The sequence below is a fragment of the Cebus imitator genome, unplaced genomic scaffold (genome assembly GCF_001604975.1).
Source record: "Cebus imitator isolate Cc_AM_T3 unplaced genomic scaffold, Cebus_imitator-1.0 Scaffold728, whole genome shotgun sequence".
Taxonomy (NCBI): domain Eukaryota; kingdom Metazoa; phylum Chordata; class Mammalia; order Primates; family Cebidae; genus Cebus; species Cebus imitator.
In genome coordinates this window covers 144,408-158,216 of record NW_016108043.1, presented here as the reverse complement: position 1 = coordinate 158,216, position 13,809 = coordinate 144,408, and the positions used below count along the sequence as shown (strand labels likewise).

General features: G+C 41.6%; 1 protein-coding gene across 2 annotated transcripts in view; it reads right to left on the bottom strand.

The window, feature by feature from the left end:
- LOC108296618 (protein SET-like) overlaps positions 1-13,809 on the bottom strand; it is a 156,751-nt gene that overhangs the window by 130,069 nt on the left and 12,873 nt on the right. The window contains exons 4-7 of one of the 2 annotated variants that reach the window (XM_017519107.2): positions 13,298-13,386; positions 6,777-6,871; positions 4,465-4,527; positions 4,319-4,362 (exon numbers count right to left, since the gene is read on the bottom strand). In XM_017519107.2, coding sequence (XP_017374596.1) covers positions 4,319-4,362; positions 4,465-4,527; positions 6,777-6,871; positions 13,298-13,386 — 291 coding nt within the window. Of the gene's footprint in view, positions 1-4,318; positions 4,363-4,464; positions 4,528-6,776; positions 6,872-13,297; positions 13,387-13,809 lie in introns of those variants that run through there. The other variant, XM_017519108.2, reaches the window with a different exon arrangement.

Genomic DNA, 13,809 nt, shown 5'->3' with positions numbered 1-13,809 from the left:
ACACATCCTCTGACTTAGCAACTCCCCTTCTAGGAATTTATCCCCACAGATGTGTTCACGCGTGGGTGCAAGGACACATGTACATGGATACTAATTTGCAGCATGATTTAAAGCAGCAAAATAATGGGCACAAACTAAATATGAGACTGGTTAAATAAATAAGGATGCAGCCGTATAGCACACGGCAGGGCAAGCACTTGGAAGATAACCCTGCACATTGATGTGGAGTGATCAGCATATAAAGCAAGATAGGAACAGTGTCTCGAGCATGCTACAAAGTTGTTCTGTTTGGTTTTGTTTTGAGACAGGGTCTCACGCTGTCACCCAGGCTGGAGTGCAGCGGCATAATCACAGCTCACTGTAGCTCACCCCTGGGATCAATAGATCCTTTCACCTCAGTCTCCTGAGTAGCTAGGACTATAGGTGCATTCCACCATGCCCAGCTGATTTTATTTATTTTTTGTAGAGGCAAAGTCTCATTATGCTGCCCAGGCTGCTCTCAAACTCCTAGACTCAAGCAGTCCTCCCAACTCAGCCTCCTAAAGTGCAGGGATTACAGGCATGAAACACTGTACCCAGTCAAGATTTTTTTGTAAAGGGAATATATATTCATATGTGTGTGGCTAAGTGGGTATACACACACACACAGCGACACACACACACAAATCTCTGAAGTAACTAAAGAGATGCATCAGCTAAGCCTCTGTAGTCCCAACTACTTGGGAAGTTGAGGTGGGAAAATAACTTGAGCTCAGGAGTTCGAGGCTATCGTACGCTATGATCATACCTGAGAATATCCAGCCTGGGCAACATAGTGAGATGGCCCATCTCTTAAAAAAATAAAAAAGAAAGAAAGAAATGGATCAAAGTAGTTGCCACTGGGGAAGGAAACTAAAGTGAGGTGGGGACAAAGGAGAGGCCGTTTTGGACCTTTTCTGCAGCGCTTAACTTTTTTACCCCGTGTATAAAATTATTTTAATGCATGTACACACACTCCCAGTAAAGAATAGTCATCAAAGAATTAACCTTGCCAACACTATGTAACAGTGGCACTTACTGGTAAAATCACTTCCTATCCCAAAGTATATCTTAGAAAAGAAAACCCATAGTTTTCCTGGCATAGCCATTTCAGTTATTAGTCAGGAAATATGTTTATATCAAAGACTCATAAGGAACCCTTCATTGGTATTAGGCCTTCTGAGCGTAAGCCTTAAAAGTACCATCTGGCTGGTAAGTTATGGTTCATTATGGTTTGAATTACAAGCTATAAAAAAGTGAAGAATATATCTATGTGCTTCTGTGGGGTGATCTCCAGCATATAGTTCTAAGTGAAAAGTGCAACGCAGGAAAAAACTGTGCAGAGTATGCTACCATTTCCCTAAGAAGGGGAGTGGATTACAAAGACATAAAGCTTCAAAAAAAAAAAAAAAAAAAGATAAACCGAGAAAAAAAGAATGAATGATTACCATAAGGGAAATAAGTGAACAGACTACAGTGGACAGAAATAGAATTAGATTTCTCTAAATCAGTGGTTTTCAACCAGAGTGATTCTGCCCCTGCCCCCAAGAGATATTTAACAATATCTGGAGGTACTTTTAGTGTCACAATTCGGCAGGGGTGAGGGGGTGATACTGGCATCTAGTGGGCGGAAGCTCCCATACACAGCAAAGAATGATCTGTTCCCAAATGTCGATAGCACAGATTATATATTTGATAAGGAACTTACATCTAGAACATATAAAGAACTCTTACAACTCAGTAATAAAAATACAAATACCCAAATTTTAAAACAGACAAAGGATGTGAATGGACATTTCTCCAGAAAAGACATACAAGTGGCCAATAAACACATGAAAAGATGCTCAACATCCTCAGCCGTCAGGCAACTGCAAATCAAAGCCACAATGAGACACCACTTCACATCCACTAGGATGGCTATCATCAGAAAGACAGAAATAACAAATGTTCACAAGGATATGGAGAAATTAGGGCCCTCATACATTGTTGGCAGGAAATTAAAATGTTGCAGCCACTTTGGAAAACAGTCAGGCAGTTCCTCAAAGAGTTAAACACAGAATTACCATATGACCCAGCAATGACTCTCCTGGTGAAATGAAAACATACATCCACACAAACACTTACACATGAATGTTCACAGCAGCATTACTCACAATGCCAAAAGGTAGAAACAATGCAAATGTCTATCAATGGATCAATAAAATGTTGCATGTCCATATAATGAAATAATTGGCAATAAAAAGAAACAAACTACTGTTTGTTACATGTTACAACATAGATAGACCTTGAAAACATTATCTTAAGTAGAAGCAACCAGCCCCAAAAGGCTACATATTGGATGATTCCATTTATATGAAAGGATTCAAATAGGCAAATCTATAAAGACAGAAACTAGACTAACGGTTTCCTGGGGCTGGTGGGGATAGGAGGCATAGGCATGTCAGCTAAGGCGTGTGGGGTTTCCTTTTGGAGTAATGAAAATGGCCCAAAACTGATTGTAATGAGAGTGGCACAGATCTGTGAATATGCTAAAAACCATTGGATTATACAGTTTTCTGTTTGTTTGTTTGTTTGAGACAAAGTCTTACTCAGTCGCCCAGGGCTGGAGTGCAATGGCACAATATTGACTCACTCCCAGGTTCAAGCAATTCTCCTGTCAGCCTCCCGAGTAGCCGGGATTACAGGCATGCACCACCATACCCGGGCAATTCTTTATATTTTTAGTAGAGACGGGGTTTCACTTTGTTGGCCAGGCTAGTCTCAAACTCCTGATCTCAAGTGATCCACTCGCCTCGGCCTCCCAAATTGTTGGGATTACAAGCGTGAGCCACCGAATCCAGCTGGATTATACAGTTTAAATGGCTAAATTCTGTGGTCTATGAATTGTATCTCAAAAGAGCTATTTAAAAATCCAATTGTGATTCTGAGGTGTGAGCTCCATTAGAAGTAGGTGCCCAGCATCAGGGACACGACTGGGTGTGCACAGGCGGTTGGCGAACAGGCTGACTGAAGGCCAACCATCACCTTGCAGAACGCACTCTGTTAGTGGTGAGCACAGTAGCACAGGGCAGAAGGCAAAGGCAGGGAAAGCAAAGAGGTCAGGAAAGGCTTCCCCAGATAAATAGGAAGTTGTTGGTAACTGAGTCATTGTTGTTGTTAATTAAATTCTTCATTGGTTTTATTGAGATTCCAGGAGGAGAGAGATTTTAGGCAGGGGTACATCTCAGGTATAGGGAACCTCAGGCTGCATCTGAAAAACTAGTTTAGACTATCCAAACATAAAACTCAAGGCATACAGCCTGGGCAACATAGTGAGACCTCGTCTCTACAAAAAATTTTTAAAAAATGAAGTGGGAAGATTGTTTGAGCCCAGGAGGTCTAGGCTGCAATGAGCCATGATCGTGCCACTGCACTCCAGCCTGAGTGACAGAGACCTTGCCTCAAAAAAAACACACAAAAGCAAAAAACTCAAAGCCTGGGAGGAATCAGGACGCCTTCGGATGAATCAGCAAAGCAGCAGGTGACAGAGTGCAATGGCTTTGGGACCCAGCCCAGAATCCTGGACTGAATATTTTAAGGGAAAGAAACTGATGGAAGATGAGGACTGGCAGCAGAATCACTGTCACTTTTGTTTTAGAAAGACAGATGACCACCAGTGTGGAAAATAGGCAGACTGGCGATGAGTCTGGAGACAGGACAGCTCATTTATTTATAGTAGATGTTATAAATTGTTGTCACAGCTGATTTAATCCTTTCCTAAACATTAAGCTTGAAAGCTGCAACAGAGAAATCAGTCCAGGACTGTGACTGTCTTTAAGGCACAGCTGAGAAGACGGACTATCAAGAACAAAGGAATTTAATGTAAGAATAATATAATTTAAAATGTTCTGGTGTTGTAAAGAAAAAATAATAATAGCCCCCCACATATACTTTTTTTTTTAAGAGGGAGTCTCGCTCTGTTGCCCAGGCTGGAGTGCAGTGGCACAATCTCAGCTCACTGCAACCTCTACCTCTCAGGTTCAAGCAATTGTCCTGCCTTAGCCTCCCAAGTAGCTGAGATTACAGGCACCCGCCACCACACCCAGCTAATTTTTGTATTTTAGTAGAAATGGGGTTTCACCATGTTGGCCAGGCTAGCCTTGATCTCCTGACCTCAAATGATCTGCCCGCCTTGGCCTCCCAAAATGCTGGGATTACAGGCATGAGCCACCATGCCCAGCCAATAGCCCCTTGTGAATTTAGGCAAAAGCCAGGACCCAAATAACAATGACTGGGACCCAGAAAAAAACAAGCCACTTACCAGAGGAATTGGGGTATCTGGCCTAAATTCGGTGGAATCAGCATCTGAAGATTAAGAAAAGAGTTCAGTAATTCACAATAGTGCTGAAAAATACTTGAAGAGAGAATTTTTTTAAATAAATGGTCATTAACAAATCTCAAACTTACCTTTCAAGTTAAGGCAGTTTCTTGCAAACTCAATCACTGCTAGTTGCATCCCAAGACAAACTCCTATTTTAAAAAGCACATATGCAAAGCAAATGAACACACTTTGTATTTGTTCATATTTTCTATTCATTTGTTGACTGCCTGTCTCCCCCACCTAGAATGCAGACTCCCAGAGAGCAAGACTCTGCCTGTTTTGCTCCCTGCTGTCCCCTCAGAACAATCCCTGACAGAGAGCAGGGCAGGGGCTTAGACTTTCAAGAAGCCACCTAAAGCCCAGAATTGACAAAGAAGGAACACAAGGTCAGAAAAGGGCAGGGTCAACTGGGTGCAGTGGCTCATGCCTGTAATCTCAGCACTTTGGGAGGCCAAGGTGGGCAGATTACTTAGGTCAGGAGTTCGAGACCAGCCTGGCCAACATTGTGAAACCACATCTCTACTAAAAATATAAAAATTAGCCAGGTTTGGTGGCATGTGCCTGTAATCCCAGCTACTTGGAAGGCTGAGGCAGGAGAATCACTTGATCCCAGGAGGCGGAGGTTGCAGTGAGCCAATATTGCACTATTGCACTCCAGCTTGGGCGACAAGAGTGAGACTCGGATGGAGGGAGGGAGGGAGGGGTCCATTGGACAAATCTGCCACCTTCTAAATCTGCCACCTTCTAGATTTGTCCCTGAGTCGAGGCATCTCAGTGGGCTACAGCACCTGATTCCTTCACCCTAACTCAGAGGGAGTTTCCTGGGCTAAGATCTCCCACTCCTTCTCACGGTGACTTCACAACCATAAAGACAGGATTGGCCAGAGGGTGAGCACCTACAGGACGTCAGGCTACTAACCCACAGGACAACCCCATAAGCTTCACTGTAAGGAAAAGTAGCAGTGGGGGGGTTGGACACTCCACAGTGGCCCTGAGCATGGTGAGCAGTAGGGAAGGAGACACATAATGGGACTAAACAGAGGGCTTGGTGATGAAGGAAGGCAGACGGGTGTCGCCCAAGCCTGTTGCCACAGACCCACATCCGCCTTCACTGCAGTCCACCAATTCTCTCCACTAAACAAATGCCGAAGAGCATCCCAGATGCTCCTCTGATAGATACACAAGAGGTACACAGAGGAAACAAAGAAGAGAGCAATCAATATATCAGGGACGCCAGAACAAATGTCAATAAGTAGGAAACAGCTGAGTCCTGGGGGGCGGGGTGGTGGTGAAGGGGATTTCAGAAAGTTCCATGTGGCTGGGACATAAAGAGAGGCTATGCTAGAGGGAAAGCTAAAGACCTGCACATCATTCCATACCATTAAAATCACCTGAGGAACATTAGCCATATTTAGACAAAAACTTCAAAAGAAAACAATGGCCCCGATGAGCTTAGACCAGTAAAACAAAACAATGTACCTGGGTAACTACTCCAGGCTTCTATTTTGAAAATGGATCCTAAGAGGAGACAGCCTAAGAAGCTAATCAAAGAGCAGGTAATGGGGGAAATAAATGGTCTGCTGGCAGTAAAAGCCTATCCACTCGGCTCATAAACCCACCCAGCTGTCCACTGCACAGTGGGAAACAGCCTCTCCGCAGTCCCCCTCCTGCCTGAATCCCCAGCTACAGGGCTGCCTCTCCCACATCAAGGTCCCATTTCCTCTGGTTTCCCTGGCACAGAAGCCACACTTCACAACTTGAACAAAAACATTAAAAAGGCTCAACTCGGCCGGGCACGGTGGCTCAAGCCTGTAATCCCAGCACTTTGGGAGTTCGAATCGGGTGGATTGCTTGAGCCCAGGAGTTCGAGACCAGCCTGGGTAACATAGCAACACCCCCATCTTTGCAAAAAAAACACACACACAAACACACACAAAAATTAGCCAGGCACAGTGGTATGCGCCTGTAGTCCCAGCTACTCCGGAGACTGAGGAGGGAATTGGAGAAGGTAAGCATAGTTACATATGGAGCCTTCTCCCAGCCTCTGCTACCCAGCCAGAATAGCAGCAAGTTTTCCTAGGGTGAGAAACGTTTTCTGTAAAGGGCTGGATAGTAAAGATTCTAGCCTCTGCAGGCCATAGGGTCTGAAACTCTGACACTGGACCACAAAAGCAGCCATAGACAATGTGTAAACAAACTGGTGTGGATGTGTTTCAATAAAGTTTTATTTATAAAAACAGGCTGTGAGCCAGATTTAGAATATAGTTTGCTGAATCTACAGCAGACTATTTGGCACCTGAACTTTCAAATCTGAGTTCACATCTTTACGGTAACAAACCTTTGGTGTTACCCCTCCTAGGTGTCAAAAATCTAAAGGGTCAATAAACATGAGTCTCACCCAGAAAAGGAATCTTCTTTGTCCTTGCCCAAGAAATTGCCTGCAGTTTTCCCACTGTTCCTCTGACTCCGAAGCCTCCAGGCACAAGAATACCACTGAAATCAACACAAAATGAGAGTAAACTTGACTATTCATTATTTTTATTTTTAAAAATAGTGTTTTCAGCCATTCATGCAATGCTTGGTGTAATCACTAGTGACTATGCTCAAGCTCTATTTTCAGAATCAATTCTATGACTTCACACCCTGAACTTTTTTTCTGAAATCTTCCCAATGTTATGAAGAAGTTGTAACAATTTCACACAACTGACCTTAATATATATTTTATGATAAGTCTTTGTGGCATCAGAGCATACTAAATGGGAAACAATTCAATTAAGAATGCCACTGGGAAAAGAAACAATGAAAATAGCTTAAGGTTCTTTCAAAGCACTCTTATAAAAATGTTAAGATCTCTTTGGCCATCAGAAAGAGTTAAATTGGAAAAATCAGCCTAAGATTTCAAATACTAATTAAATAGTGGCAAATGAAAATTTCTTGGCTAGAAGACTTTAGAGCCTAAGCAAACACAACAGAAACAGTTCAACAGAAAACCCAGGAAGATCATTCTAACCTCACGATGCAATGCTGCCCCCAAGAGTTCTGTCAATTAATAATAAAACCTAAAATCTAAGACATGTGGAAAAGAAAATATAATCAAGAAAGGGCTGCTCCGTCTATGGAGTAGCTATTCTTTATTTCTTTACTTTCCTAATAAACTTGCTTTCACTTTACTCTATGGACCCACTCTGAATTCCTTCTTGAGTGAGATCCAAGAACCCTCTCTTGGGGTCTGGATTGGGATCCCTTTCTGGTAACATCTTTCTAGCGACCACAGAATGGACAATACTGAGAAAATCCCTGACCCAAAGGCTAACTCTGGGTATGTGGTGGGGTCTGGTAACAGCTTTCTAGCAAAACATGGAAGGAACAACACTGAAGAGGCCCCAGACCCAAAGGAAAATCATCTGTCTGCACCAATTGGCTGAGTTTGGGTAAGTGGGGTGCATATACCTGGGTAAAAGATGGGATTGGGTTAGAGGCCCAACTTAGGGGAGTTAAGAGTCTCTCCTAAGACAGAGAGGGTTAAAGGCTCCTTTCAATAAAAGGCAAAGATGCTTGACTGACCTTGAGTTTGAGGCATAACTTAGGAAGTTTAGAGTCCTTCCTAAGATTTAGGGGGTTAGAGGCCTCTCTCAGTAAAGTCCTTCTCTGCTAAGAATGGGTTTGGCACTATGGGATGTTAACTGCTCTTCTCTTTGGATTAATCTGCCTTGCATTCTATCTGCAGGTAGCATAACTATCTGCTGATAGTTATAGGTGACAAAACTAGGCACGTACAGGACCAAAAGGGGTAACTTGAGAGCTGATGAGACTGCTGGAAAAGATCCCTTCAAGCCCGACAAGTGGCTGCCTGAACTCTTCAGTGTCGTTGCATCGGGTGCATCTTTCTCTGGCCTCCCTGAGCTCTTTGACTTCCCCACCGTGCCTCAGGCAATGCTTTTCTCCCTCTCTCTCCTTTCCCTTTCTTATCTTTTCTATTACTCAGGGTGACCGTCTTGCCCAGAGACAAGTTGAAATTCCTGGTTGGAGGTTGGATTAATAATGATAGCGCCCAACTGGGGGCAAGTTTGAGCCCTGCCAGTGTGATATTGGGTGCTAGGCAGGGTGGCTAATGTCTATGTTTTATCACACATATCTTGCTCTGGCCAGAACAGAAAAAGATAATTTTCCTTTGTGTTGCAGCTTGGCCCCCAGGGCTGTGGTGCAGGCAGCTGGGTACCTAGGGCTGCTCAAGGAAAGGGAACCCAGAAGCCCAGCATTCTGACAAAACAGTAAGAATTTCTTACCAGTCAGACTTCTGGCCTCTCTCTCTCTCTCTCTCTCTCTCTGTGCAAATCGGTTGAATGAACAGTAAAAAAAAAAATCACCGTTTATCTCCTCTGTAAAGTTTTGATTAATGGAAAAAGGATTTGTGAGGCTACTCTTAAGCTATAGTGAATCTGATATGCTTTATGTGTCTTTCTGTATTGTGCTGTCATAATGAGGGGTACCTTAGGATAGAATGTGGGCCTAGGACCCCTGTAGGCTGTCCAAGCCACCCCAGCAAACTGGGCAATAACAAACTTTGCTGCAGGTCCTTGAAGAAAAACTGCATAAGGGTTCCCTCTCATCTTGCTTTATGTCCTTGGGAGCTTGACCTTGTAACCATGTGGCAGTACTTTCTCTTGGTCTTTGCCATCACAATGGCGGCCCGGACTCAGGCCTAGCTTAGGGGATGAGCCTATCTGATTGATATTTGGGTGCTTACAACTACTGGATCTTCTTCTGTCTGTGTTTATATGTGTTGTGTGTGTGATGTAAAAAAAAAAAAAAAAGAGCTTTAATTGGTTTAAAAACAGAAAGTGCTTAAATATTTTGTTGGAAAAGTAAAAACTGTAATGCCTTTTAGTTCACATAACTTTAGTAATTTTTGGGTAATAACAGTTCTAAAGATTATTGGGAAAATAAAGACATTTGGACTAAATTATGCAGGTCAGATATTGGGTTTCTTCGATACTTTAACATCATAAACTGCCTCTTTGACTTTTGAAAATTGTTCAATTTACCTACTTTGGAATATTAAATTCTAGATAAGGCCTGGGGACATGTTGAAAGCCATGCCCTCTAGCTATGCTGGAAAAAGTCAGACCTTATCTAGTGTTCTAGGCTCCATACCTAATACATAATTAAAATCGATTACTAACCAGGTTTTTCACCAAAAGTAAAAGTTGCTAAGAGTTAACAGTGTAACATGTAATTGAGACTACTGAAGAAACAGTTTATATGCAATTTGTATAAGGAAAGTGAAATATGTTTTTAGTAAAAGATTAAAAGAAGGCATGGAAACGTGAATTTTTTTTGCATAGATTAAAAGGTTAAAGGATTGTTTTTTGGTTTTTTGTTTTTGTTTTCAGACAAAGTTTCACTATTGTTGCCCAGGCTGGAGTGCAATGGCGGGATCTCGGCTCACTGCAACCTCCTCCTCCCAGGTTCAAGCGATTCTCCTGCCTCAGCCTCCGAAGTAGCTGGGATTACAAGCATGCACCATCACACCCGGCTAATTTTGTATTTTTAGTAGAGATGGAGTTTCACGTTAGTCAGGCTGGTCTCAAACTCCTAAACCCTGGTGATCCACCTGCCTCAGCCTCCCAAAGTGCTGGGTGTGAGCCATCATGCCAGTCTAAAGGATTGTTTTAAGGTAGATAGGATAAAGCTGAAAGTCTGAGCAAGTTGTAGGTTTGTGAAGGATTAATCTTATAAAAGAAAGTATGCATGTGTACATTGGCTAAGGTTAAAGGCGTATTCAGGTTTTCTGTAAATTGAACATTGAAATAAAAGCACAACAGGTTTCTCTTAGAACACTGATCTTCTCTTTAACAAAAATTTGCAAAGGGGCCAGGCGTGGTGGTTCATACCTGTAATTCCAGCACTTTGGGAGGCTGAGGTGGGCGGATCACTTGAGGTCAGGAGTTTGAGATCAGCCTGGCCAAAATGATGAACCACGTGTCTACTAAAAATACAAAAAGTAGCCAGGTATGGCAGCACATGCCTGTAATCCCAACTACTCAGGAGGCTGAGGAATGAGAATCACTTGAACCCAGGAGGTGGAGGTTGCAGTGAGCCAAGATCGTGACACTGGACTCCAGCCTGGGCAACACAGCAAGAGACTCTGTCTCAAAAAATAAATAAATAAATAAACAAACTTCTAAAGGATTATAGAAGGCTTGTAAAAATCTTACCTTATGGTCAAACTGATTAAAATTGGATAGATTTATCTATAAGATTTTATTAAAAATTGGGTTTGACATCAATTTAATGCACTAATACAATGGGAAAGTTTGGCTTATTTGGTATAAAAATCATACAAAAAGCACTGTCAAATATGAAATGGTGTTTGACTTTCTTTGGGTTGTATTTTTATAATTGTGTTATTGGTATGTGTTCCAAAATTATGAGAAACTTCTATAATTCTAATATGACTTAGTGTATGTTATTAATAATTATCATTGTTACGTAAAATTGTTGTAAGCCACAGATGTAACAAATTCCTAGTCAATTGTGGCTTTAATAGTGGCTGCCCTAAAACATTTTGTCATCCACAGATAACTGTATTGTTTTGGTTCTCTTTAGAAGGTAGTTACTAATCAACTATAGAACTCTAACAGGTGTTCTTAAATGCAGGTTTCTGATAACTTTAGAGATTGTGACAGCAGATTGGAGGAAAATCTTTCAGGATTCTCATGGAGAGCTGAAATGTATATGACTATCAGGCAGAACAGGAGTTAGCTACATGGAATGAACTAAGAGAAAATTAATCTTTTTGACTTTGCTTAAAATGTTGCTGATCCTTTCATTTTTCAGAGTCAAAAAAATGGTTCTTTTGAGCTATATACAGCTTATAACAATTGAATACAGTATACTCCTATGAACAAAATTTGGAAAATATTTGTTTCTGTCTACCTCATTTGTCCAGAATTTGGAAACTATTTGCGAGTACTCTTGACTTATGGCAATATAGTTGTTTGCATAAGTACAATAAGAATCTATTTTCTTTTGCAACAGGACACAACTGCAGAGAGAAACTGGTTATATTACCAAGGCTTTTACTGGAATGGTGTGCTTTCCTTTAAAGAATCAAACTTAAATTGTAAAGCCAATACGAGCTAGCCCTTGGGAAAACTGGCCTCATACCTTGTCTACACAGTCCCTGTACAGGGTTTCTGACCTGTGGTAACTAAAGAATGTCACTATCTGACAGGTCCAGGAGCCTCAAGTTATCTTGGCACCTCAAAAGGAGAGGAATTTACCCAGTTCATAGGTATTTGAGGGTACAAATGTATGGCAGGGCTCGGCTTTAAAAATGCTCTTATCTGAGATTCCTTACAGAATAAAGTTCCATCAAAGCCAATTTTAAAAGCCCATGTGAAAAATAATTACCCTTGCTGTACTTTATACAAATAATCAGGCCAAATATAATAAAGCAAATCATTCTTATTATGATTTGTCTTTAGCAAAAATAGGAAACTGGAGAGAGAAAAAATTATGTTTCAAGAACTATGGTATACTTGTTATTATTATAGATTCTAATCTCATTGGTTGTTTTTGAAGTTTTTTTCTGCAATTTAGACTGACCTTGCTTATTCCTGTGAAACAATCAGTGATCTCTGACTGCAGCTCAGAAAAAAACAAGAGGGATGGGTAATGTAAAAATTTGGATCAATATCCTAATTCTGGATATGTATTGGAATCAGCTAGCAACCACATATCAGCTTGGTTCCAACAGTCGCCCAGTTCATGGAAAGCCTTCTAATTTAGTTTACTTGGGATAACTTTCTGTTTTACTGTTGTGGAATATATTGCTGTTGTACTCTTTGTATAGGAATGCAGAATAAGTTTATTCAATGTTTTCTTAAATTAAACATTTATCAACTTTCCAGATATCACCTTTTGTCAGAACTCAGAGTTGTGAATGGCCCTCACCACCTGACACTTTCTGACTCTACCCCAATACAAGAAACTCCAATAATTAGGCAGGAATGTCATTGCCCCTATTCAACATGAAGAAGTTACAGAAGATGGATCTTCGTCCCTCTGCAATCCTTAGTATTAAGGGTTCTCTTATAAAAGGGTGAGGGGAAATGTTGAACCAGAGCAACTCCATCTTAAATAGGGGCTGAGTAGAATAAGGCTGAGACCTACTGTGCTGCATTCCCAGATGGTTAGGCATTCTAAGTCACAGGATGAAATAGGAGGTCAGCAAAAGATACAGGTCATAAAGACTTTGCTGATAAAACAGGTTGCAGTAAAGAAGACAGCTAAAACCCACCAAAACCAGGATGGCAATGAGAGCAACCTTTGGTCATCCTCACTGCTACACTCCCACCAGCGCTATGACAGTTTACAAATGCATGGCAACATTAGGAAGTTACCCTATATGGTCTAAAAAGGGGGATGCATGTATAATCCATCCCTTGTTTAGCATATAACCAAGAAATAACCATAAAAGTGGGCAACCAGCGGCCCTCAGGGCTACTCTGCCTATGGAGTAGCCATTCTTTCATTCTTTTACTTTCCTAATAAACTTAATTTCACTTTTTAAAAAGAGAGAGAGAGAGAGAGAAAGGCTGTCATTCTTGTACTTTAACTTTGTATATGTGACATTCATCTCTGCATCTTTCAGGAGAATCAACACACTTTCCCTCCAGTACAGTATCCCCATTCTCCCCAAATAAAACCATTTCTACGCACATGCCACCAGCATTAACATGGTACATTTAAAATCAATGCAGTATGAACATGACACAACCACCTGCGAAAACCACAAGTACTCCAAACTACCTTTCAAAATGTATGAAAATTAGCAATTAGGGTAAACTGAATCATTACAAAAAAAGTACAATGGTGCCGTCCTAACTGGTGTGCGTGGGCCGTGGTACTCACTCAGCTTTGCATAGCTTCTGCCACGCTTCATGGTATCTCACAGGGTCCTCGGCTTCTGTGATCGCCTCCAGATCAATGGAGTCTATGTACTAAAAAACATCCAACAGATTAAAAGAATTTTTAAGAAAAATAAACACTCAAAAATACTAGAGCCATCTAATACTATGACACATTATTCAATACTTATTGTGCAAACATTGTACTGGGCACTGGGGGTAGAAAAACACAGTCTCTGTTTTGTGGCTCTTATAATCTTGCAGGAAGATTACAAAACCAGATAAACAGGCATCTACACTATCCTGTGATAATGGCTGTGACAGACAAAGAAGAGAATAATGCAGAAGTAACTAGGGGTCGACTGCGTGAGGTGGCACATGCCTATAGCCCCAGCTACTCATGAAGCTGAGGCGGGAGGATCCTTTGAGCCTGGGAGGTCCAGGCTGCAATGATCCTCGATCATGACACTGCAGTCCAGCCTGGGTGACAGAGTAAGACCCTGTCTCAAAAAAAAA